Below are 24,733 nucleotides of genomic sequence, written 5' to 3'. Positions count from 1 at the left end.
AAAAGGTCACAAGATGGGGCTTAAAGACTATCTCGCTTAGCAAAAGAAATTTGGAGCCCAGTTGTCGTCGTAAACCGAGGACTACCTGCACACTGCTGGGGTATACATTGGTAAAGGAGGGTTGCCTCGGTAATCTTCATCCAAATCACCAAGTGGACACGGCGACATTATGTGTCCCCTTACTTCTTTTGTTTTTTTGGCCAAACCAAGATGCCTTTGGTTCACAAACCGGGATCGCCCCAGAGGACGTCACACAGAACTGCCGGAGCCAGAAGATGAGGTGGCCTTCATGGGAAGGAAGACATGACGGTGATGATCTCATCCGAGTCGTCTGACTCAGCCCCGGGGTGCTCGAGCTTTGAGGGGGAAGCTTGCCGCTGATGGTGGGAGGTGGTAGCTGGAAAGAAAGAAAGGAGAAGCAGAGCTGGTTGAAAGGAACAGAGACACGATGCCTTCGAGGGTGGGGACGGGGGAGAACGGCCATTTTTAGACCAGGAGATTCTCCGAGGAGTTTGGAGACTGACGGGTTTCCACGTCCGGTTTTGTTTCTACGTCACTAAACCATCATCTCTGGCTTCTCTGCTAGTGGGTTTCTTGTTCTCAGGTGGGAAACGTTACTTAGGACAAATGAGGAAACCAGCTGAAGCCAACTATGACTAGCCTGCTGGGTTAATTCACAGGCCAATTTCCTGCCTGAATAAAAGGCCTTGTCTACTGGAGATCAAAAGGTCGGCAGTTCAGCGGTTCGAATCCCGAGTGCCGCGTAATGGGGTGAGCTCCCGTGACTTGTCCCAGCTTCTGCCAACCTAGCAATTTGAAAGCACGTAAAAAACAATGCAAGTAGAAAAATAGGGGCCATCTTTGGTGGGAAGGAAACAGCGTTCCGTGCGCCTTTGGCGTTGAGTCATGCTGGCCACATGACCACGGAGACGTCTTCGGACAGCGCTGGCTCTTCGGCTTTGAAACGGAGATGAGCACTGCCCCCTACAGCCGGGAACAACTAGCACATACGTGCGAGGAGAACCTTTATCTTTACCTTACCCATCTTCAGAGATGGGTCTCAACTTATTTCCTAGGGGGAAAATCTATTTCCCCAGCTGCAAACAAGATTAGGAGATGCCACCCAGCGGGGTTTGGATTGTAAGGGGAAGATCGCCCGCCAGGATCTACTGTTTTCCTTAACTTGCCCTTCACCCACCCAATAGTTTGTCCTTCCTCCTTTCATTTTTTTAATGCTTTTACTTTATTTTGTCAACATTAAGCTGGGCAGGCTTCAACTCCCAGAATGCTCCAGCCAGCTAGGGATTCTAGGAGTCGACGTCCGTCCAGCTTAATGTTGCCAAAATTGAGAAATACCGCTCAAATCGTGAGCTTCAAAGGGAAGATCTGGTTCTGCATTGCCCTCCCCAAGATAAGCAAGCAAGAAGGGCTGCCCCCCCACCCACTTCTATATCCAGGTTTCAAATGAGATCAGTTTTGTACCCAAGATCAAAGGGATAAAGCCCGCCCTTGTGAAATCAAGCAAATGTGTAAAAAAAAGTTAAGGAGAAGCCAGCGAAATTACCAGAATCGGAAGTGAAGAGCAGAGGGGAGAATTTGAATAGCGACCAGCCCACCTTTTCTTCCTCAGCTTTCTCCCTCCCGGAGTAGGAGGGGAGAGGCCTGCAAAAGATAAGTGGTGGGGGGCAAGAGTCATAAAAGCTCGGATTCCAAAGTGGTGAGTCAGAGAGAGAGAGAGATCCATCCAACCCCTTCAAGGAGATCTGCATAAGAATTCTCGCCAGCCAGCCTGGGGGACTCAAGGTCGAGCAAGCTCCTTCTGACCTCAGATTAGCTTCTGTGTGCAAAACATATAATGGAAAAGATGGTCCCCGGGAAGGGGAGGGGGCAGTACTTTACCGATGGTGGGGAGGGGAGGAGGAGAGCAAATTCATTTCCTGCCCTACAGAAATTACAGCCTAATTGAAATCCTCGAATCTGTGCTAAGGGAGAATGCTCAGCCGGGGAAAAAGGCTAACCTTACGAATCTCCAGCATCTGGTCCTCTCAATTCCTGGCAAATAGATGGGGAAGAAATGGGAGGTAGGGACAGATTTTATTTTCCTGGGCTCCAAGATCACCGCAGGTGGGGACTGCAGCCATGAAATTAAAAGACACTTGCTCCTGGGGAGGAAAGCTATGGCAAAATTAGACAGCTTATTAAAAAGCAGAGACATCACCCTGCCAACAAAAGTGCGTATAGTCAAGGCGATGGTTTTCCCAGTTGCAATGTACGGCTGTGAAAGTTGGACCATAAGGAAGACTGAGGGTCAAAGAATGGAGGCCTTTGAACTCTGGTGCTGGAGAAGACTCCTGCGAGTCCCTTGGACTGCAAGGCAATCAAACCGGTCAGTCCTAGAGGAGATCAACCCCGACTGCTCTTTAGAAGGCCAGATCCTGAAGAGGAAACTCAAATGCTTTGGCCACCTAATGAGAAGGAAGGACTCACTGGAGAAGAGCCTGATGCTGGGAACGATGGAGGGCAAAAGAAGAAGGGGACGGCAGAGAAGGAGGTGGCTGGATGGAGTCACTGAAGCAGTCGGTGTGAGCTTAAATGGACTCCGGAGGATGGTAGAGGACAGGGAGGCCTGGAGGAATGTTGTCCATGGGGTCATAATGGGTCGGACATGACTTCACAACTAACAACAACAATGAATCTCCACCAAGAAGATGAGGCCTTCAGGCCTGGCTTGGGATGCCATTGTAGGAAGCATCCCAATCAGGGGTGGGGAACAATGGCCCTTGTATGACTTGTGGACTTCAACTCCCAGAATTCCTGAGCCAGCAAGTCATAAAGGGGCCATCATTCCCCCCCACCCCCACCGCCTCTGATCCAAATCCAGACACTTGCTCCGAGCCTTCCATTCTGCAGAACTGAGCCAGCTGCTGCGGCTGCGGGTATGTGTGTTTGTGTAGCTGCAACAGCTGGTGAGCAACTCAGCCGGGTGGGGGGGGTTGGGTGGAGGAATGCCTTTTGGCTGAAATGATTTGGATTCCACGTCTCTCGGTATATAAGGGATGCAGACCAACTGCGTGTAGGTGTCCAACCTTGGCAACTTTAAGACTTGTGGATTTCAGCTCCCAGAATTCCCCAGCCAGCGTGGGACTTAAAAGTCCACCCGTCTTAAAGTTGCCAAGGTTGGACACCCCTGATCTAGATGATGTTAAGGTTTCTGATTGTTTGAGTGGGCCCTTGGAGCGGGTTGGGGTTGTCTCCTTTCTTCCTTTGACTCGCTAAACTAAGCCTCAAGGACGTCCCAAAAGTGCTTTTTTCAAGAGGCAACTGGACTTTCTGGTTTTTTCTTTGAAGACGTTTCGCTTCTCACCCAAGAAGCTTCTTCAGCTCTGACTGGATGGTGGGGAATGGAAGGATTTATATTCCTTGCAGAACTTTTAGAGATTCACGATCTAAGCCCCCGAGTTCACTGTAACATCAATGCCAAAAAGGCATTTGTTGACCTTATTTTGTGAAGCTTCTTTTCCGGTAACACTATACTGCTAACTACGGTGTACAAAACCTTTGCCAGACCAATTCTCGAATACAGCTCGTCTGTATTCTTTATATTGGACATTAATACAATTGAGCAGGTCCAGAAGTACTTCACGAGAAGAGTCCTCCACTCATCTACTCATAATAGAATCCCTTATGCCACCAGGCTTGAAATTTTGGGCTTGGCTAATCTGGAACTACGCTGCCTATGGTCTGATCTAAGCTTAATACACAAAATTGTCTGCTACAACGTCCTTCCTGTCAAAGACTACTTCAGCTTCAATCACAATAATACATGGGCAAACAATACAGACTCAAGGTAAACCGCTCCAAACTCGATTGCAGAAAATACGACTTCAGCAATAGAGTAGTCGATTCCTGGAATGCTCTACCTGACTCAGTTGTTACATCCTCAAACCCCCATAGCTTCAACCTTAAACTGACTACTGTGGACCTCACCCCATTCCTAAGAGGTCCATATAGGGCGTGCATAAGTGCACCAGCATGACTACTGTCCCTGTCCTACTGTCCCCCTTTATTTGTACTCATTTCATGTGCTCATGTCCAAGTTTATACTTATACCTGTTATCTCGTACATGTTTGACAAACTAAATAAATAAATAAAGTGGCCTCAGTGACTCTCTAAAAGGATACAAATGACCAGTTGTCTGCAAGGAGTATAAATCCTTCTATTCCCCTCCATCTGGTCAGAGCTGAAGAAGCTTCTTGGACAAGGAGCGAAATGTCTTCAAAGAAAAAAACCAGAAAGTCCAGCTGCCTTTGAGGCAACCATGACCTGGATGACTTGAGAATCTCCATAGACATTCAGCCTCAAGGATAAGCTGGTTGCTGGACCACTCAGCTTATGAAGGCCATATTAAGATCAGGGGTGAAATCCAGCAGGTTCTGATAGTAGCAGAAATTTTGAGCAGTTCGGAGAACCGGCAAATACCACCTCTGGCTGGCCCCAGAGTGGGGTGGGAATGGAGATTTTGCAGTATCCTTCCCCTGCCATGCCCACCAAGCCACCCCACAGAACCGGTAGTAAAAAAAAATTGGATTTCACCACTGTTTAAAACCATCCGTTTCCAACCTACCGTTCCTCGAGGGTTGCTTCTGTGTCGTGAGCCCTGAATGCAGACCGAACGAGGCTCACGGCTGCTGCTGTCTTCTCTTCCTCCTCTTCCCTCCCTGCTTTGCAACCAACAACTCCGGGCAAAGGGCACAGCCTGGAAGATGAATCTGGAGCCTAGTGGTGGAACAAGCAGGAATCAGGATCTGAATTTAAAGAGGGAAGCTAGGATGCTTCTGTGTGCTGAGTTGTAAACATTCCTTAGCCTTCCTCAGAGAGACACAACTGATGCACCGGCAATCTGGCGCAGGATTGGAGTTTTGCAAAAGCCATTATAATAATGTGAAACTGCCGTGATTCAGGAACTGGGTCTACAGAGAGTCCTCAGTTAATGACAGTAAATGGGACCAGAGTTCCATCGCAAAGCAACACACCACGTGGCCGTGCCACTTAGCAGCAGCATTTCTGACAGTTCTGATTTATTGTCGTTAAGTGATGACTGCACAGGTCAGGAATTCTGGGAGTTGAAGTCCACATTTGATTAAAGATACTAAGATTGAGAAAGATTGAATTTGTAGGAGTAACAAAACCTGGGAGGTGGAGTTAAAAGAGGGATCGGCTTAGAATCCCTACATAGCCACAAACAATTAAGTCCAGCCTCCCTTAAATGCCACTGATCCTTCTCTAACTCCTAGCAGGTGCTAACCGTGAGTTGAGAAGATTCTTGTACACAGGCATCATCATCTTTTAACAACCCCATAATCCCTGGCGGGGTGGAATCTGGGCCCCTGAATGGAGCTGAGTGTTTACTGGCCGGATGCCCTTCCTGTCACCAATGCGGAGCTATATTCAGCAGATATATTTCTCGTCATGCCCAGAGAGAGAAATATCTGCCTCTACCTAGGATCTCGTACACAGACATGAATGACAATGAATCAGTTAAACTGGACCTTCACGTGTGGACCTGATCTTTCATGACTGACGGAACCAGAGTGACACTGGATTAAGAAAGAGAGAAGAGGGGAGAGAAGCTGATAGGCAGGCTAAGCGCCGGTTCAGAGACTCTGGAGTTTTGCTACAGCATTGAAGAGGCTTCTTGCCATTCACAAAGTGAGATGGGGGCGAGCAAAGCCAGGCATCTCCCAGCCAAGATCCTGACAATAACATCTTTGGCTATCAATGATCTCCCATCATGTCGTGTTTCTCCCTGACCCTGCCTTAATTGCCTGGAGGCCGTACATCACTCGCCACCAGGAGAATATCGGAAGTTTCTCGTCTCTTTGACACGGCAGGATTGTAGAACTCAATCCTTGGCTGCGGTTAGATCTTCAGAGGGAAACAGTCCAAGAAACTATTAAGATCCACAGCCAGATAAGAGCCTAAACCTTCTGGGGCTTGTCGACAGAAGCCAGATTTGTCAATATTAGACAACTGCAGCTCACCAAGCAAATTAAATGGTTGGAAGAGGATCTTGTTTTCACCTGATCTGGAGGTTGCGTCACATCAATCCCGGCCTGTCTACAGGTGGTTTTTTGGTTTCCTTCCAGCTCTCTCAACTTCTCTTTCAGCTGCCGGATTTCTGTCCTGCAGAAAGATGACATGGATCACTTGCACAGTCAGACTTTACTATGGATGAATCAAATCCTGGTGATGATCTTCCCAAGATCTGTGATTCGACCGACACTCCCCGAAGTGTGTTGTATAGTAGTCCTCGCTTAGAGACCGTTGGAAATTACCACCTACCTGAAAAAGGGGATTTACAACCCAGATCTGAAGTTTCTGGTTTAGATCTTAGAATGGGATTAACTGCAACTGTGTGCCTCCCCTCCCCACCCACTTCAGAGACAGACAGCTATTCCTCAACCCCAAATTTCTAGTGCGTACTACCGTATTTTTCGGAGTATAAGATGCACCTTTCCCCCCCTTAAAACGGGGTGAAAATGTAGGTGCGTCTTATATACCGAATGTGGCCCCGCCCACCCACTGGCCCCCACCCTTTGGCGTCTGCCTCCCAGCAATTTACCTCCTTGCAGCAAGCAGCAAGAAGAAACAGCCCGTTTCAGCTTCAGCACAGCCTAATTAGCATAAGTTGATTTTCCGTCGCATCGGCCTTCAGGCTGCAGGGATTGCCATGGCCTATTGCTGGGCGGGCCTCTGCTGCTTGCTGCAAGGAGGTAAATTGCTGGGAGCAGATTTTTTTTTTTTACCTTGTGCTAATCAAGCTATGCTGAAAACGAAAATGAAAGTAAAGCAGGCTGTTTGCTGTTTGCTGCAACGAGGCAAAATTGCTGGGAGGCAGAGGCAGATTTCTTTTTCTTGTTTTCCTCACCAAAAAAGGTAGTAGGTGCATCTTATAGTCCGGAGCATCTTATACTCCAAAAATTACAGTAATTAGAGGAGGTCAGACTTTACCAATAAATTTGGGCTGCCTGCTGGATTGTTATTATTTTTTTAAAATCCATTTTAAGACCAGGCTCACATTTCTTTCTTCACGCAAGTCTTGCCAGCCAGGGCTCATTAGGGCTTCTCAGCAGGCTGAAGGAACTCTTCTGAAAACTAAGTAATTCCACTAACTTGGTGAGAAGGAGCAGGAGGAGGAATAACTGGAGAAAAGACAGTTTTGGGATATACACAATGTCCTACCTGTCAATGACTGCTCCAGCTTCAACTGCAACAATACACAAGCACACAATAGATACAAACTCAAGGTAAACCGCTCCAAACTCGATTGCAGAAAATACGATTTCAGCAACAGAGTGGTCAATGCCTGGAATGCACTACCTGACTCTGCTGTTACATCCCCAAACCCCCAAAACTTTAACCTTAGACTGTCTACAGTTGACCTCACCCCATTCCTAAGAGATCCATAAAGGGGGTAGGCATAAGCGCACCAACGTGCCTAACGTCCTTGTCCTAATGTCCCCATTTATTCGTATCCATTTCATGTATTCATAATCATGTTTATACTTCTATCTGTTAGATAACAGATTAGATAATACATGCTTGATGAAATAAATAAATAAAAATACTTGCTGAATTCAAAGCAGCTTTTCTAGGCTGGGCAATGTATTCACTTTTGACTGGCAGAAAGAGAAGGGGGGGAGGGGAAAGAAAAGTTGGATGGTTTCTCCCCCAAATCTGCAATAGGTGGGATCTGAGCTCTGTTGGCCGAGTTCCAGGAACTTAACTCTTTAACTGCCAGCTGATTCTGAAGGACGAGAATATGGTCTCTCAGCTCCGCCACGGTCTTGCCAAGAGCTTCACACATTTCTGGGAGATCGGATTCCTTAGCAACGGAGTGATCTACTTCTCCAGAAGCTGTGGGAGAGAGCAACAGCGCCCTGCTGGCCTCTGAAGGCCGCAACCCATCCTCCATTTCCTGGAAGAGGAAGAAAAAAAAATAAAAATATGAAACACTGATCCACCTGGAACATTTTTCCCCTCCCTGCAAGTTATCTAATGAGCTAGAAGCTCCAGAAAATTGAAACTTGCTTTAATGAGAAGCAGTTCAGCTGGAGAAAAAAAAAAGTGTTCTAAAATATGCAGCCTTTCTGATCTTTTACCCACCACTGGGGATGCTGGGGATTGTAGTCCAAAGAGGTGAAGGGGGGCAGATTGCAAAAGGAAAACTAGCAGAGTCATTGGTAGCTGCTTGCTTTGAAGTTGGATCCCTTTCTGGAGTTGGGAACAAGCTGGTGATGGAACCGGCATGAAATTTCTCCTTTCGGGTGCCCCCCCACACTCCAAAACCAATCCTGGTCAGCAGCTTCTAACCTCTGTCTGTAATTCACAGGCAAACCATGATCCAGGCCATCTCGCGAAAGATGGCTAGGTAAGCTAATGCTGGACCCTGAAACCATCATCTCCCACTGACAGATATCATGCTGTACTTAAGATAGTGAAGTCCCAAATCTCTGATTCTTCATCAAAGTTCGTGCAAGCGTCCCGCTGAACATGGTTAGCAGCCAATTTACTCCGGAATAACTCTCACTTACTTTTTCCCCAGCAGAAATCTGTTGGAGCAGTTTCTGCCTCTGGTGAGCAAGATAACCTGAGGAAAAGGAATACAGTTTTCAAAATGGGAGAGAAAACAAAGGACCGACTGAGGCTCATCAGCCATCAGAAGGGTGCTGGTTATAAAAGCTAGAAGTGCAAATTCCCTTGCTAGATGGGTTCCGTCCATCGTTAAAGTGCCTCTGATGGGCATGAGGATGACAGCAGGGCGAGAGAACGAGGGAGGGATAGGAAGGAGGTCTATCGTCATCTTTTAATGGCCCCATAATCCCTTCGGGGGGGTGGAGTCTGGGCAACTGAATGGGGCTAGCAGAGCGTTTTACTGGCCAGATGCCCTTCCCTGTCGCCAATGCGGAGTTACATTCAGCAGATAAATTCTCATCGTGCCTAGAGAGAGAAATATCTGCCTCTACCTAAGATCGAATTCACAGCCTCCCTCCCGATTGTGAGGCGAGAGCTCCACCTCTAGGCCACCCCACCACTCGATAGGAAGAAGGTCTATAAATGTGAAATTTTCAGAGAGTCCCTTATCAGCTATTGGAAGAGGGAAGTATTGCCTTGCTTCCTTGGGAGCAAGGAAGTTTTTCACCATGCTTTTCTTTACTTTACTTTACTTTTATTAGACTTCTATACCGCCCTTCTCCCAAAGGACTCAGAGAGAGTCCTTTCGAGAGAGCAAGGGCAGACAAGCGGCTACACGTGGGACTCCCTTCGTATGGCAAATCCCCCATGCTTCCTGGGTGCTGCCGGGATTCCCAGCTCTCAGTTCCCGCCAACATTTTTGACTTTTTGAGTGTTCATCCACACCAGAGGTAGTATTCAGCCGGTTCGCACTGGTTTGCGTGAACCGTTGGCAGAAATTTGGCCAAGGTCGTCAAACCGGTAGCGATGGCCGGCTGGCCACGCCCCCAAACCGGTTCCCCCCCGTCGCTGCTTGCTCGCCCCGCCCGCCATCTTCATCGCCATGTTCTTTGTGCATGCACATCCCATTGCCTTGCAAATCCAATGGGATGCGTATGCACAAAGAACATGGTGGCAACGGCAGCAGCTTTTTCCGCGACCTCCGGTACTTTTCAGCGGCCTGCGGCCAGCCGCCGCCTCTTTGAGAGCCGCTTTCCAGCAGCAGCGGCTAGCTGGTGGCCACCGAAAACTCTGGTCAGCTTGCCTTCCAGACTCTGGACCAGCCGCCACAGAAGGTAAGCAGCCTGAACAAAGAAGTGGTGGGGGAGGGGAGGAAGCAGGGCTACGGCCGGGGTTGCTAAAGGAGGGGAAACGGGGACAACTGGCGAAGGGACGGTGGGGGTAGATAGGTGGAAATTCCAAAAATTTTCCTACTTTTTCCTGTGGGCGTGGTTAGATGGGTGGGGTTATGTGACTGAGTGGGCGTGGGCGACATCAAGTTGGCCACACCCACTCAGTCACATGGGGGCCCCCACTTAGCCACGCCCACCAAACCGGTAGCGAACATTTTTGAAACCCACCACTGATCCATGTGAGGTTAGGCCTCTTGGTGAAGTCTGTTGACCCGTGCTTGGTTCCCTCAGAGCAACGTTCCGCAACCTTGGTTGCTTGAAGGTGGGGGGACTTCAATACCCAGAATTCCCTGGCCGGCGGTGCTGAAGTCTGCCCACCTTAAAAGAGGCCAAGGTTGAGAAACGCTGTTTTGGAGACCTGTTAAAGAGCGGTCAGGAGGGTTACTTTTGGCTTGGCTGGACGAGAGGAAGCTGCTCAGAGCGTGGTCCATGTCTGCTTTCAGCCTTTCGTTCTGGTCCTGCAGCTCCTTCATCCTTTCGGATAGCTGGAAGACGGCCGTGCTGAGCATCTTCTGGTGGGGGCTCTCAGCAGTTCTAGGCTCAAAAAAAAGGGGGGGGGGGAAACAAGCTGCCGTGGCAATACAAAGCGTGGCAGTCTCTTGCTCTCTCCTTTATCCCGAGTTCGACCGCCCCGCCTGATGAAAATATGGGCATTTCTAAGCTTTCCGATGACCGAGCAAAGGCGAGTCAGCCTTAATTTTGATCTCCCTCCCCTGGACTCAAGATGGCAGCTTCCGTTTGAAATCATGGTGCTTCCCTGGTTTACTGCTCCTTACACATTCCTCCTGGGAATTTTTTTTAGATAAAATTCTAAATTTTGTTCCTCGGAGCAATGCCTGGATTTTGCATGGCTCCATTTGGGGGCACTGGGAAACAGTAGACATCTTAATAATTTGTGGAATGCCACCAAAATATGAAGGAAGGGAGGAAGGAAGGAAGGAAGGAAGGAAGGAAGGAAGGAAGGAAGAAAGAAAGAAAGAAAGAAAGAAAGAAAGAAAGAAAGAAAGAAAGAAAGAAAGAAAGAAAGAAAGAAGAGAGAGAGAGAGAGAAGGGGAGGGAGCGAGGAAGGAAGGGAAAGGGGAAGGGATGGGAAGGGGAGGGGAGGAGAGGAAAGGAAGGGGAAGGAAAAGGAAAGGAGGGGAGGGGGAAGGGGAAGGGGAAGGGGAAGGGGAAGGAAAGGAAAGGAAAAGAAAGAAAAGGAAAGAAGGAAGGGGAAAGGGAAGGGAAGGGAAGGGAAGGGAAAGGGGAAGGGGAGGGGAGGGGAGGAGAGGAAAGGAAAGGAAAGGGAAAGGAAGGGAAAGGAGGGGAAGGGGAAGGGGAAGGGGAAGGAAAGAAAAGGAAAGGAAAGAAATGCATTGATACTTAAGAAGTTCAGCCTCCACAATGCTGATTACTATTTTGCGAACTAATATTTAGTATCGGGATTCTAAAGAATATTTAGAATTGCCTGTGGCCATTTGTGAGACCAAAATATCACCTGCCTTGTTTTATTTCTGTTTCAGGCAACGTGTGAACGAAGCCAAATGTAGTTCAGTACAAAACAGGTCAGGAGCTGAACTTGCAATGCTCCAATCTGGCCCTTCCCGCCCTTGTTTGCATTTAGCTATAATAATAATAATAACAACAGTAACAGAGTTGGAAGGGACCTTGGAGGTCATCTAATCCAACCCCCTGCTCAGGCAGGAGACCTATACTAGGGATTCGAACTGCCGACGTTTCTGATCGACAAGCTCAGCGTCTTAACCGCTGAGCCTCCTAGCCAGACTATCTTTTTGGGGGGACGGGGGGTGAGTGACATTCGGGGAACAAAAATGAAGTCTTACTCTACATTTCCACGAAACTACCTTGAGCGCCACAATCTGCCAATTGTCCTTGGACTGCACAGGCCCTTTTCTATCTTCTTCTTCCTGAGCTGCCATCAGTTTCTTCCTCCTCTGAATCTTTCATCTGATCTTATAGAAACTTTTAGTATTCAGTCTTTATTTTTTTAATTATTTGTTTTTTTTAGCAACCGGGAGCCCCGCGGGGAAAACATCTCTGCTTGGACTTCCCAAATGTTAACAAAGCACATCTATTAACCAACCTCTGGGATTTAGGAGGGGGGGGGGGTATTTTTAATTGTGAAAACGAACTCAAAATTCAATCCTTCCCGTGGTTTGCTCCCTCGGCATTTGAACTGTGGATGTTTGCAATTAACTTTGAGGCCTTTTGCTGTAAATATGAAACATTTGATCCTGGATTTTCCTAGTAAAGGTAAAGGTTCCCCTTTGCACATATGTGCTAGTCCCGTGACGGCAAACCTATGGCACGCGGAGCCATATCTGTAGCCACGCAAGTGTTGCCCTAGCTCAGGTCCAGTGCGCATGTGCGCGCCGGCCAGCTAATTTTCGGGCCTTCTGGGCCCACTGGAAGTCGGGAAATGGGCTGTTTCCTGCCTCCAGAGGGCCTCCAGAGGGGTGGGGAAGGATATTTTTGCCCTCCCCAGGCTCCAAGAAAGCCTCTGGAGTCTGGGGAGGCTGGAAAACGGGCCTTCCAAGCCCACCAGAAGTCGGGAAACAGGCTGTTTCCGGTCTGTTGATGGCTTTTGCAGAGTTTGTGGGTTTACGGGCAGGATTTGAACACAAGCTAGACGGGCCAAGGAAAGAAAAGACTGGGAGGAATCGTCCGAAGCTCATCATCTGCGACTCACCAGACCGGTGCTTCACTTAACAACAGTGGCAAATCAGGCACAACTTGCTTAATAACTGCCGTGCTTAGCCATAGAAATTTCTGGCCCAAATTGTGGTCGTAAATAGAGGACTATCCATGCTTTAAAATGGTAGTTCTGGGCTTTATACTGTTGGGGCCCTAATTGCGGTGTAGCAGAAATGAAATCACCGCGTTTATGAAGGTTTAACTTCAATGGACACTAAGTTCAACAGGTTTTTAGAGGGTTAGAGCAGCGTTTCTCAACCTTGGAAGCTTGAAGATGGGTGGACTTCAACTCCCAGAATCCCCCAGCCAGCGGTGGGGGATCCCCCAAGCGGTGTTCTTTTTTATACAAAGTCAGCTTATTGCCCCCACAATCCAGGTTTTCATTTTACCTACCTCGAAAGGATGGAAGGCTGAGTCAACCTTGAGCCTGGTGAGATTTGAACTCGCAGTAATTGCAGGCAGCTGGCAGCTAAGTGCTAATTAACAGCACTTTAGTCCGCTGTGCCACCAGGCTCTTAATATATTATATTAATATATAATATATATATTAATATAATATATATATATTCCTTTACGGTTTTAGGTAAAATTGACAGCTTCTTATGAGAATTACAAGGACAGAGTCTGCTAACCCAGCTAAACAAAGAGAACGACACTTAGCCAATGACCTTTTTTTTTAAAAAAAGTTTACATTTCTCTTCCTGCACAGAAATTAGTGAAGAATAGAAACTAGCCAGGAAAAAGTTAAGCACAGGCAGAAAGCCCCAAAGTAGTACACGTACTTCCGTTGCACAACTTTTGAGTGCGTCAGCAGGTTCTGGAGGCGCCGGATCTGAAACGGAGGAAAGAATATTAACCAACCTAGCGAGGTCCCCCCGAAAGGATGCTGTTTCATAAAGATGCAAAACGGGTAGCTCCTTTTTTTTTTCCCCGCCAACTAATAAATTTTATTTAAAGGCAAATCCTTCTGGGTTTGGGCTGTGGCAGCTATGCTGGAGAATTCTGGGAGTTGAAGTCCACAAGTCTTAAAGCAGCCTAGTTTGAAGATCTCTGGTTTAACCTAATGTTTTTAATGACGGTTCTCTCTTTCAAATCATCTTTCATACCTCTTGGTAGGAAGTACGCAGAGCGATGGTCATTTCTTCCATGTCGGTATTCTTCACGTCTGCTTGGAGTTGACTTTGTGGGGGGAACAAGACACAAAAGGAGAAGGATCGCACAGTCCAAAGAGACAGAGGTTAACCCTAAACGTTTGTTAAGTATATGGATGGATCGCTATCAATGTTAAGTGAAGACTAGATCCCACTCTCAGATCCTTACGGATGGGAGACAGGTATAAATCAAAAATAAATAACACATTATTTTCCTATTCTGCCTTCCCAGCCTCCGTTCGGTTTCATGAGCACAGGAGAACCCTGTGGCCAGGAGTCCCACCGGCAAACAACCAAATTGTCGTTGGAAAACTTGGTCTTTTGCAAGAAGGAAGAGGAGGGGGTGGGGGGAAATATTTGACAGCTTCTCCATACTTAATGGTGTTGTCTTTCTCCTTGCACTGCTGTTCTAGCCTGAGAATCTTCTGCTTCAAACCATTTATCATCTATTCCAAGAGAGAAAGAGAGAGGAAAAAAGAAGAAGAGGTTGCCTCTTTATTCTACTTTCCTGGTTCTGGAAAGCTATAAATGCAGAACAGAAGGAGCCCCCCCCCCACTCCTCCCCCCCGAAAAGGTGCATTTACCGAGTTGCTCTCATTTTTCTGTTCTGTCCGTACCCAGCTAAATTCAGAATACTGAAAAAGAAAAAGAACACAGAGCACTGAGCGTTCCTGATTAGTGAACTGGAGAATGTGTGAGGACGAAGGTTCATTCTCTGAGCTTTGTGGGTTGGTTTCTGAATGTTTCATTACAAGGCTGGGTAACATCTTGTGGAATTTAGGGGATGTCAGGTTCGATGTTCTGCTTATAAGGGCTTCGTGTGGTCAGGAGGTCCTGTGATGGGAAGGTCACCAGCGGTGAAATCCGGCTGGATCTATCCAGCTCATGCGATCCGGTAGGGCTGGCGGTGGGGGGCTCCGCCCACCCGCCGGGACGTCATCACATCCCATGTTTGACCCTCTGCGCATGCACAGAAGAGATGCGCGCACTCACGTTTCCGATCCAGTAGCGAAGGTACCATGTTTCCCCGAAAATAAGACCCTGTCTTATATGTTTTTGAACCCCGAAATAAGCGCTTGGTCTTATTTTTGGGGAGGTCTGATTATTTTGGGGCCCTTGGAGCAAGATGGGGCTCCTCTTGTTGTCTTACCTGATTTCCAGCTCTGCGTTAAAATATTTTCAGGGAGGGCTTATTTTAGCACATGCGCTCAAAAGCCCGATTGGCCTTATTATCAGGGGATGTCTTATTTTGGGGGAAACAGTGCATTTTACCCCTGAAGGTCACATCAGGTGAGGGTCGGGTCAGGTGTGATGGGTTACACCTGATCCATCACAAGACCCTCACCTGCCGTAACCCTCACTATATGTGACCTCCCCATCACAAGACCTACTGACCACACAAGCCAGACTTCGAAGTCAGACTTCGATGCTATCTCAAAATAAATGAATTTCCAAACTGCCAATCTTTAAGGAAATCTTTTCTTTAATTGAGCACAGCCACCGGATCATGACTCGATGCGAACAAGACTGACATTTTGCCCCCCAAATCCCTCCCTTTCCGATCCCCAATTATCTGCTTCTCATTGGCTATCTTCCAAGTCATTCTTCAGACTCCTTGTCTCGTCATTTCCCAGGAATGTCTCCCCCCCCTTCATTTCCACGACAACCGGACATCAAAGGGATTTAGCAGGCAGAAGTTCAGAGCTTACCTCTCTCTCTCTCTCTCTGCTCTCTATGCCAGCGAAACGCTGACACTTATAAGCAGAAAGACACTGGCACTCACATCCTCTAAACTCCGCTGAAGACGTTACCTAGCCTGGTAACAAAACATTCAGAAACCAACCCACAAGCTCGGAGAACGAACCTTCGTCCTCATCCTCCCCCCGAGCCACTGAGATTCGCCACCATGGAGAAGGTGTGTTGCTGGGTTTTGCAAGTTGGCTGAATCAAGGCTAGCCGTGCCAGACTTCAGCCCCAGAAACTTAGAAAGCCCAAAGCAGCCAGCTTCCCTGCTCGGGGGTCAGAAGACGAAAGAGCCATCAACAGGGACCCTCTGCTTACCTTGAAGGGATCCAAAAGTTGCTCGATTTGTCTGTCCTTCCTGTTGTTGTCTTCTTCCACTCGCCGAAGTTTGGTTTTCATCCGATCTGCTTCGCACTTCTGAGCTTGGATTGTCTACCAGGGAAGGGGGGGTGGGGGAGAGAAATCTTTCAGAATCCTTGAGCAAAGTGATGGTAAACCGAAACAAGGGGATAGGAGAAAATTTATCTCACAAGGTGGCATCAGAGAATCTCTCATTTCTTTTACCTTCCCGGTAATCTTGTCTAGGACATCTTTAGGTCCTCAGCAGCTCCCCTCCCGCCCTGATGCTTTTAAACATTTCCCAGAAAGCAGGAAGACCAGGCTTCAAAGGGAAAAAGGCTATGAACTAAAATTCTCCCAAAAGTACATTCTGTTCATTCCACGGAGAAGGAGGAGATAAAAGTGCTTGTTCTAACCTTTTTTAGCTCGATTATCTCGTCATACATATCCTCCTTCTCCTTGTAGTCTGGAGTCCCAGGGATGTAGCCTAGAAAAAAAACCCAGCCCCCAAATAAAATATTTTAGAATTTAGAATAACAGAGTTGGAAGGGACCTTGGAGGTCTTCTAGTCCAACCCCCTGCTTAGGCAGGAAACCCTATACCACTTCAGACAAGTGGTTATCCAATCTCTTTTTAAAAACTTCCAGTGTTGGAGCATTCAGAACTTCCGGAGGCAAGTTGTTCCACTGATTAATTGTCCTCACTGTCAGAAAATTTCTCCTTAGTTTTAAGTTGCTTCTCTCCTTGATTAGTTCCACCCGTTGCTTCTTGTTCTACCTTCAGGTGCTTTGAGGATAGCTTGACTCCCTCTTCTTTGTGGCAGCCCCTGATTATTTGCCACTATTTTTCCTCAAATCTTTGTTTCCAAGCCTTAACTTTCCAAAGCATGTGCCCAGCCTGCCTCACCTCCTAGAGGCAGAGTTCCATGCCTCCAAACTCACCACGGCTGGCAGAGCGAGCGTGTTTCGGTTTCTTCATCCCCAAAGCTTCCTTGAGGTACTCAGGTGTGCTGCCGGCAAGAGGGGAGAAAGCAGTTCTGATGCCAATGTCGGACTTGGAGTGGCTCATCCAGGGACCTAGTGAAGAGGGGAATGGGGCTGTCAGCTGCTACCTCAATGCTCGCTTGCGTTTCGGTGCTATTCGCTGACAGATTGCCATGAACTGGGGCAAGGGGGGAAAAGGCAAGGGGGAAAACGAAAGTAAGTGCTGTTATCTCTTCGAGATGCTGCTTCAGGGTCACCCAGCATATCAGCTGCATACCATCCTGCTCTTGAACTGACCGTTATGAAAACATCCTGCCTGAACCTGACTGCTTGCAGGGGGTGGGCAATGGGAGGGAACCAAGGGAGGGAAAAAGTTAAAACCTAGGGATTTTGGCCTCCGATCCTCAGTTCTGGCTATGCTTGTTCATAATACACTTTGTGTTTCGCTTCACAATACAATTGCAGGCGAGTGGTGGCGGGTCTGACAGGGGCACCAAGAAAGATAGCAATAGGACTTAAGAGTTGCACTACAGTCCTCTCTGAGTGGTTTGCAGAATCAACCACAGTGGCGCAGTGGTGAGAATGCAGTATTGCAGGCTAATTCTGTTCACATTGCCAGCACTTCGATTCTGACTGGTTCAAGGTTGACTCAGCCTTCCATCCTTCCGAGGTCGGTAAAATGAGGACCCAGATTGTTGGGAGGGCAAGCGGCTGACTCTGTAAACCACTTAGAGAGAGGGCTGTAAAGCACTATAAAGCAATATATAAGTCTATTGCTATTGCTCCCAACAATCTGGGTCCTTGTTTTACCAACCTCAGAAGGATGGAAGGCTGAGTCAACCTTGAGCCGGTCAGGATCGAACTGCTGGCTGTGGCAATGCAGAGTCAGCCTGCAATACTGCATTCTAACCACTGTGCCACCATGGCTCCTAAGGGAAGACAACGCCATCATCCAGGCAAATGCATCTCCCCCCTTTGTGCAAATTCAGCTCCTGGCTACACGTTAACCAGACCTTTTCATCTGGATTTTAATCCCAGGTCTATTGAGCTCCGGAATGCTCTGTTAAAGGAAGAGCCAAGATTTCATACCTTGCTTCAGAGACCCATGCCAATATTGCCTTGAGGCTTTCACTAAGGGGCTCTCAAAGCGTTTACCCTCCGCGCTTTTAAACGTCCGCAGAAAGCCAGTCCTTTTAGAATGGAGGCAGGTGTGAGAGGTATATAGAGATCCTGCAGGAAGGACAAAAAAATTGCTTAGCACATTGTAAGCCGCCCTGAGTCTCCGGAGAAGGGCGGCATATAAATCAAATTAAAAAAAAAAACCCCAAGATTAAAAGTTTTAAAAAGCAAGTTAAGATACTAACAACACAATAGCTTTTAAATTGGGATATTTAAATTTATTGGGGTTTTAAATCTGAGCTACTTTATTTAATTATTTTAAATTTTATATTGTTGTTTTGTTTGTGTTTTTAAACAGGCTGTACACCGCCCTGAGTCCTTCGGGAGAAGGGCGGTATAAAAATAAAATTATTATTATTATTATTATTATTATTTTATTTTGTTGCAAGAGGAGCGGGCTCTTTAGGATCCCATGGGGAAAAAAGCAAAAAATAATTCATAATCGTGTGCATGCATATATAGAAAGCAGTGGTGAAATTCAAATTTTTTTTACTACCAGATCTGTGGGCGTGGCTTGGTGGGCGTGGCAGGGGAAGGATACTGCAAAATCCCCATTCCCACCCCACTCCTGGGGGGAGGATATTGCAAAATCTCCATTCCCACCCCACTCCAGGGGAAGGATATTACAAAATCTCCATTCCCGCCCCAATCTGAGGCCAGCCAGAGGTGGTATTTGCCTGTTCTCTGAACTACTCAAAATTTCCGCTACCGGTTCTTCAGAACCTGTCAGAACCTGCTGGAGTTCACCCCTGATAGAAAATGCTGCATAACACATAGCAGAGTGGGCCTTTCTTAATCAGGCAGCAAAAATGTGACATGTTTTTAAAAAAACTAGGTAACACTTTTTGGAAGAAAGCATTGTACTTCTAGCAGCGAGTTCTACCTCTCAATCCCTTTCCATAAAAAAAGGAGCTCGAATCACAAAAACTCACAGATTTTTTACTAAGATTAAGTTGTCTCAAAGGAAAGGACACCAGGTCAACCAATGTTGTGATGTGACACTTACTTGATTTTGTAGGCCTGCGAGACATTTTCTTCTTCAGTGTCTGTAAAACAAAACAAAACAAAACAAGATTTACAACATGTGTTGTAATTTGTCATAGTGCATTTTTCTTGGTGAATTCCCCCGCTGGTTTTCTGAGCAGAATTCTCTTGCAATTACAGATTAATTGGAATCCGATGGCTACGAGAGCACCCAGGGTTTTAAGGCCACATCGATTCCAAAGTGTTCAAAAAGGCAGAAAAATGCTCAGAAGAGTTTGGAATCTGAAAGCAAGCAGACGTAGGAATCCATTGCAAACTTTTCTTTGTCTAGTTCGAGTATCATAGATAGGCTCCAAACAGTTTGCGGGTTTAATTTGAATTAACATGAAACACAGACCAGATTACTGTGGTTTGATTAACAGTTATTTTTTAGTGTGACATCTGAATCCATCCAGGATCAATTTATAGGAAACGAGACAATTGAAAGGTATCTAACCCAACTTACTGTTTCTGTATCAGAATCGTAGGTCAGAGGAAGAGAATTATCTTCTGCCTGTAAAGACATAATTATTACAAAATTTCATCCTGAAGTGTAGTATCTTTATGAGGTTGTCATTCACTGAGATGGAGCAGGGGTCCATCAATAGGCTCAATTCTGACTGGCAGCTGCTTCTCTGAGGCTTTCTTACCCTTTTATCCTAGAACCTTTAGCCTGAGATGGCTGGAATATGACCAATCTAAATTTCTCAGGAAGCTTAGAAAAAGAATAACCATCCATTCATCATCAGCCATCTGTGATGGTGGCTGGTCAGCTCAAGAGGCCAGGGACAGAGTGCAGGTTAGTGTCTGAAACAATCAGCTATAGAACAACTAATGTATGGGGTCCTTGGGGTTTTCTCACAGATGTTTCATTACACAACTAGGTAACCTCTTCAGTACTAGTACTGTAAGGAGTGGGGTTTGCTCTCTGTATATATACTAATGGCTTGCTCTGTCAGTGTTGGCGGGAGGGTTCCTCGGTTGGGCTGTTTACTACTTGATTGTTGGTTTGATAGAGAGATACAGAGATAGATAGACAGACAGACAGACAATAGATGATAGATAGATAGATAGATAGATAGATAGATAGATACCTAGATAGATGATAGCTAGATAAAGATAGATAGATGATGCGATGGATAGATAGATAATAGATACTGAGATAGATACCTAGATAGATGATAGCTAAAGATAGATAGATGATGTGATAGATACCTAGATAAAGATAGATGATACTGTAGATAGATAGATAGCCAGACAGCCAGATAATAGATAGATGATGGCTATGTAGATAGGTAGGTAGGTAGGTAGGTAGATACATAGATGATAGCTAAAGATATAGATGATGTGATAGATAATAGATACCTAGATAAAGATAGATGATACTGTAGATAGATAGATAGATAGATAGATAGATAGATAGATAGATAGACAGACAGACAGACAGACAGACAGATGATACCTAGGAGATAGGTAGATAGATAGGTAGATAGATAGATACCTAGACAGATAAAGATAGATACTGTAGATAGATAGATAGATAGATAGATAGATAGATAGATAGATAGATAGAGGGTAGATAGGGTAGCTCAGTGGTGAACTGTGGGTGCTGTCCTTGGTGCTGCTCTCTGAGCTTAGTTGTTTTCTTGCAGACATTTCTTTACCCAACTAGGTAATATCATCAATGGTGGGAAAGGAGACAGATTTGTAGAGTTGAGGAGGACGACAAGAATGACGACCGCAGAATCTTTTGTTCCTTTCTGAACTTGGGTACTTTCCTTGCAGACGTTTCCTGACCCAACCAGGTAACATCCTCCGTGTTTCTGCTAAGGAGTGGCATTTGCTCTGCTTTATATAAAGCCCGTGTGTGTGTGTGTGCGTGTGTGTGTGTGTGTGTGTATACATATATATATACATATACATATACTATACATATACATATACATATACATATACATATACATATATATATAAACAGAAAGCACACCCCACTCCTGGCTTGCCCGGTCAGTGTTGGGGGCGTCCTTGGGAGATATACCTCCCCAACCAGCAGCCCAACCCAGCCCAGAGTGCAGTGCAACATGGGACTCCCGATACGAAGGCTCAGGAGAAGCAAGAGGAGGAAGAGCGGCATTTCTGCAGCGGATTTCCAACCCGGTTTTCCTGAGACCCAGAGGGCGGGAGGGGGGAGGGACGTGTTGGAAAGGGGGGTGGGCAGCCCCGGATCTTCAGAACCCCGCCTGGGCAGTCCCGTAACGTGGGAATGGGCACAATTCACGTGAATCTCCGCGCAGTCCCCCCCTCGTCCTCCCCCACCCCACCCCACCCCACGCTTTGCATCCCCCCGCCAGCCCTTCCCTGCACCCGTCCGTCCCTCCCCCCCGGAGGTTGGCTGGCTGGGGATGATGGGACCTGCAGTCCCCCCCCTCGTCCTCCCCCACCCCACCCCCGGCTTTGCAGGGGGGGAGAAACCCTCCCCAATAACGCTCCGTTTCCCCCCCGACCAGTCCTTCCCTGCACCCGCCCCCTCCCTCCCCCGCGACGGCTGGCTGGGGATAATGGGACCTGCAGTCCACACACCCCAGTCCTTCCCCACCCCACCCAGCTTTTCGGGGGGGAGAAACCCTCCCCAATAACGCTCCGCTTCCCCTGCCAACTCTTCCCTGCACCCGCCCCCTCCTTCCCTCCCCGCGATTGGCTGGCTGGGGATGATGGGACCTGCAGTCCCACCCACCCACCCTTCCGGCCCTCACCGACTCCGCGGCTTCGCTGGGGCTCCGCGACATGCCGGCGGCGACGCGACGAGGGTCTCGGGCGGGAGAAGCCCCACCACAATCGCCTCCCCGCCCCGCCCCGCCCACCCCCGCGCGCTGGGCCCGCCTCACAACTTCCGGCCGGTCTCCATGCCAACCGCCCCGGCAACCGCCCGGCGGAGGACCCGGATGGACGCGCGAGCAAGCCGCGCCTGCGCAGAAGCTCTTCTGCGTTCGCTTGGGAAGGCCGCGACCTTTTGATCCACCCCCCCACCCCCGCCTACAAACCCCGGGCCCAATTCTTTCGTGATTCTTTGCTGTGGACGATGGGGGGAATCGGAGCCGAATGTGTCTACAAGGCTCTCGGCGGGAGGAGAAGCCGAATCCTGGCGCCGTCAGGAAGGGGCGAGTTTCCTTCGCCCTTCTGCGCATGCCCGGACCAGGAGGGCGGTGCGGGGAGGGAAAAAAATGGGACGAGCCCGCGCCTGCGCAGAGAAGACGAGCCCCCTGTAGTTCGCAAGCACGAGTTTGCAGCGGGTTGGGTTGCACGCTCTGCTCGCTCGCGCGCCTCGTTTTCCTTGCAAGCGGAGCCTTTTGCAAAGCTCCGGGCTCTTTTTACAGGAGGCTCTATCCCATAAGAACCCTGCATTGGGGGCCGGGGTCGTCTCTTCCCGCCCCTTCCCCAGCAACCCTGCTTGCATTGCACCATTCAATGCCCTGCGCGAGAAAGACGGGGTGGCATTTCAGACGATCGGGGCGGACGCGTGTCTGCACTGAACACGGGGTGTCAACGTAGCTTGCAGTGGGAGCTTTAAAAAAAAAAAGTTTGTAAAAGTTTCCCCCATCCGGGCAGCTCTGTATAAAACTGAATATTAAGCTCTGTTTTTGGGGGCTTCGCCTCCTTTTTTCTTTTGCAAGAACTCCTTGCTCCCCATGGATGCAAAATGTTCCCAGCTTTTGCCTTCCGTTTGCGCCGTCCTGGCCGACCCCGGGCATCCCGTGGCCGACGACACTTGTCTGGAAAAACTGCTGGACTGGTTTAAGGCTCTGGACAGCGCTGGTGAGTTGGCACTTGGCTTTGCATTGGGGAAGGGGAGGGGGGGTTTTGCAAGGAAATCCCACCTTGGGATGCTAGAGGAGGGCAAGTGATGGAGACATTGCAAATAATTTTATTTATTTTATTTATTTATTTTATTAAAATTTATATACCGCCCTTCTCCCGAAGGACTCGGGGCAGCTCACAAGTATAAAATGACAATAAAAACAATATCACTAAATAGCATTAAAAGTCCAATTTAAAATCCCACAGTTAACTAAAAAAAAACCCAACCAGATCAGGTGATTTGAGTAAAGAGCCAAGAGATCACCGCGTAGGTGTCATCCCCTTGGCTTGCTTGAGATTAAAAAGTTTTGGAATTGTTCCTTTAGCATCTTTGGACTATCACTTGGTTGTTGGTTGGTTGGTTTACTTTATTTAGTATCCTATGACTCTCACTGAATGTTGGCACCTTATGATTTGTGAGGATTGTATTTCATGATTAGGATTTATCACTTGTTGCTAGCATGTACACTGAGAGCTTCTGCACCAGGGACAAATTGTGTGTCCGTTCACACCTGACCAATAAAGAGGTTTGTTTCTATTTCTGTTGTGAGATGCTACTGGGATAGCAAGCTAGCTGTTGAGTGGGACTCCTCTCTTGCTTCTACACTTGTTGAGCAAATGCCACAGTCATGAATACAATACAATACAATACAACAATACAATACAATACAATACAATAATACAATACAATACAGGAGCCTGGTGGCGCAGCAGACTAATAGCCTGTTATTAGCATTCAGCTGCCTGCAATTACTGCAAGTTCGAATCTCCCCAGGCTCAAGGTTGACTCAGCCTTCCATCCTATCTAAGGTAGGTAAATTGAGGACCCAGTTTGTGGGGGCAATAAGCTGACTTTGTATAAATATACAAAAGTATGAAGGCTATTGCTTAACACACTGTAAGCCGCCCTGAATCTCCGGAGAAGGACGGCATATAAATCAAATTAAAATAAAAAAAAATAAAAAATACAATACAATACAATACAAAATACAATACAATACAATACAATACAAATAGAATACAATACAATACAATCAATACAATACAATACAATACAAAATACAATACAATACAATACAATACAAAATACAATACAATCAATACAATACAAATACAATACAATACAATACAATGCAAAATGCAATACAATACAATACAATACAAAATACAAAATACAAAATACAAAACAATACAAAATACAATACAAAATACAATACAATACAATACAAAATGCAATACAATACAATACATACAATACAATACAATACAATACAATACAATACAAAATACAATACAATACAATACAATCAATACAATATAATACAATCAATACAATACAATACAATACAAAATACAATACAATACAATACAATACAATACAAAATGCAATACAATACAATACAATACATACAATACAATACAATACAAAATACAAAATACAAAATACAAAACAATACAATACAAAATACAATACAAAATACAATACAATACAATACAATACAAAATACAATACAATACAATACAATACAATACAATACAATACATACAATACAATACAATACAATACAAAATACAAAATACAAAATACAATGCAATACAATACAAAATACAATACATACAATACAAAATACAAAATACAAAATACAAAATACAAAATACAATGCAATACAATACAATACAATACAAAATACAATACAATACAATAAAATACAATACAATACAATACAATACAAAATACAATACAAAATACAATACAATCAATACAATACAAAATACAATACAATACAATCAATACAATACAAATACAATACAATACAATGCCTGGTGGCTCAGCAGACA

At 46.6% G+C, this 24,733-nt stretch overlaps 2 protein-coding genes across 2 annotated transcripts in view; one reads left to right on the top strand and one right to left on the bottom strand.

Moving 5' to 3' along the window:
• Window positions 1-204: 204 nt before the first annotated feature.
• Window positions 205-21,873, bottom strand: IQCE (IQ motif containing E). The gene is made up of 18 exons (XM_070954926.1): window positions 21,793-21,873; window positions 19,506-19,553; window positions 19,023-19,062; window positions 17,927-18,067; window positions 16,796-16,930; window positions 16,271-16,341; window positions 15,834-15,947; window positions 14,357-14,407; window positions 14,148-14,218; window positions 13,728-13,800; window positions 13,404-13,453; window positions 10,313-10,461; window positions 8,596-8,651; window positions 7,789-7,979; window positions 6,082-6,184; window positions 4,626-4,777; window positions 1,565-1,662; window positions 205-397 (listed from the first exon to the last, which is right to left on the bottom strand). The coding sequence occupies exons 1-18, from the start codon at window positions 21,823-21,825 to the stop codon at window positions 288-290; spliced, it is 1,686 nt and encodes a 561-aa protein (XP_070811027.1). The 5' UTR covers window positions 21,826-21,873; the 3' UTR covers window positions 205-287.
• Window positions 21,874-22,700: 827 nt separating this feature from the next.
• The window catches only part of BRAT1 (BRCA1 associated ATM activator 1), a 25,596-nt gene continuing 23,563 nt past the window's right edge, over window positions 22,701-24,733 (top strand). Inside the window, exon 1 of the mRNA XM_070954999.1 lies at window positions 22,701-22,852. Within this exon, the coding sequence (XP_070811100.1) occupies window positions 22,726-22,852 (127 nt within the window). The 5' untranslated portion in view covers window positions 22,701-22,725. The remainder of the gene's footprint in view (window positions 22,853-24,733) is intronic.

Source organism: Pituophis catenifer, unplaced genomic scaffold (genome assembly GCF_029215685.1).
Source record: "Pituophis catenifer annectens isolate HBS135680 unplaced genomic scaffold, rPitCat1.0.hap2 SCAF_16, whole genome shotgun sequence".
Lineage (NCBI taxonomy): Eukaryota > Metazoa > Chordata > Lepidosauria > Squamata > Colubridae > Pituophis > Pituophis catenifer.
Note: the sequence above shows the minus strand (reverse complement) of the source record. Positions and strands in the feature narration are given on the sequence as shown.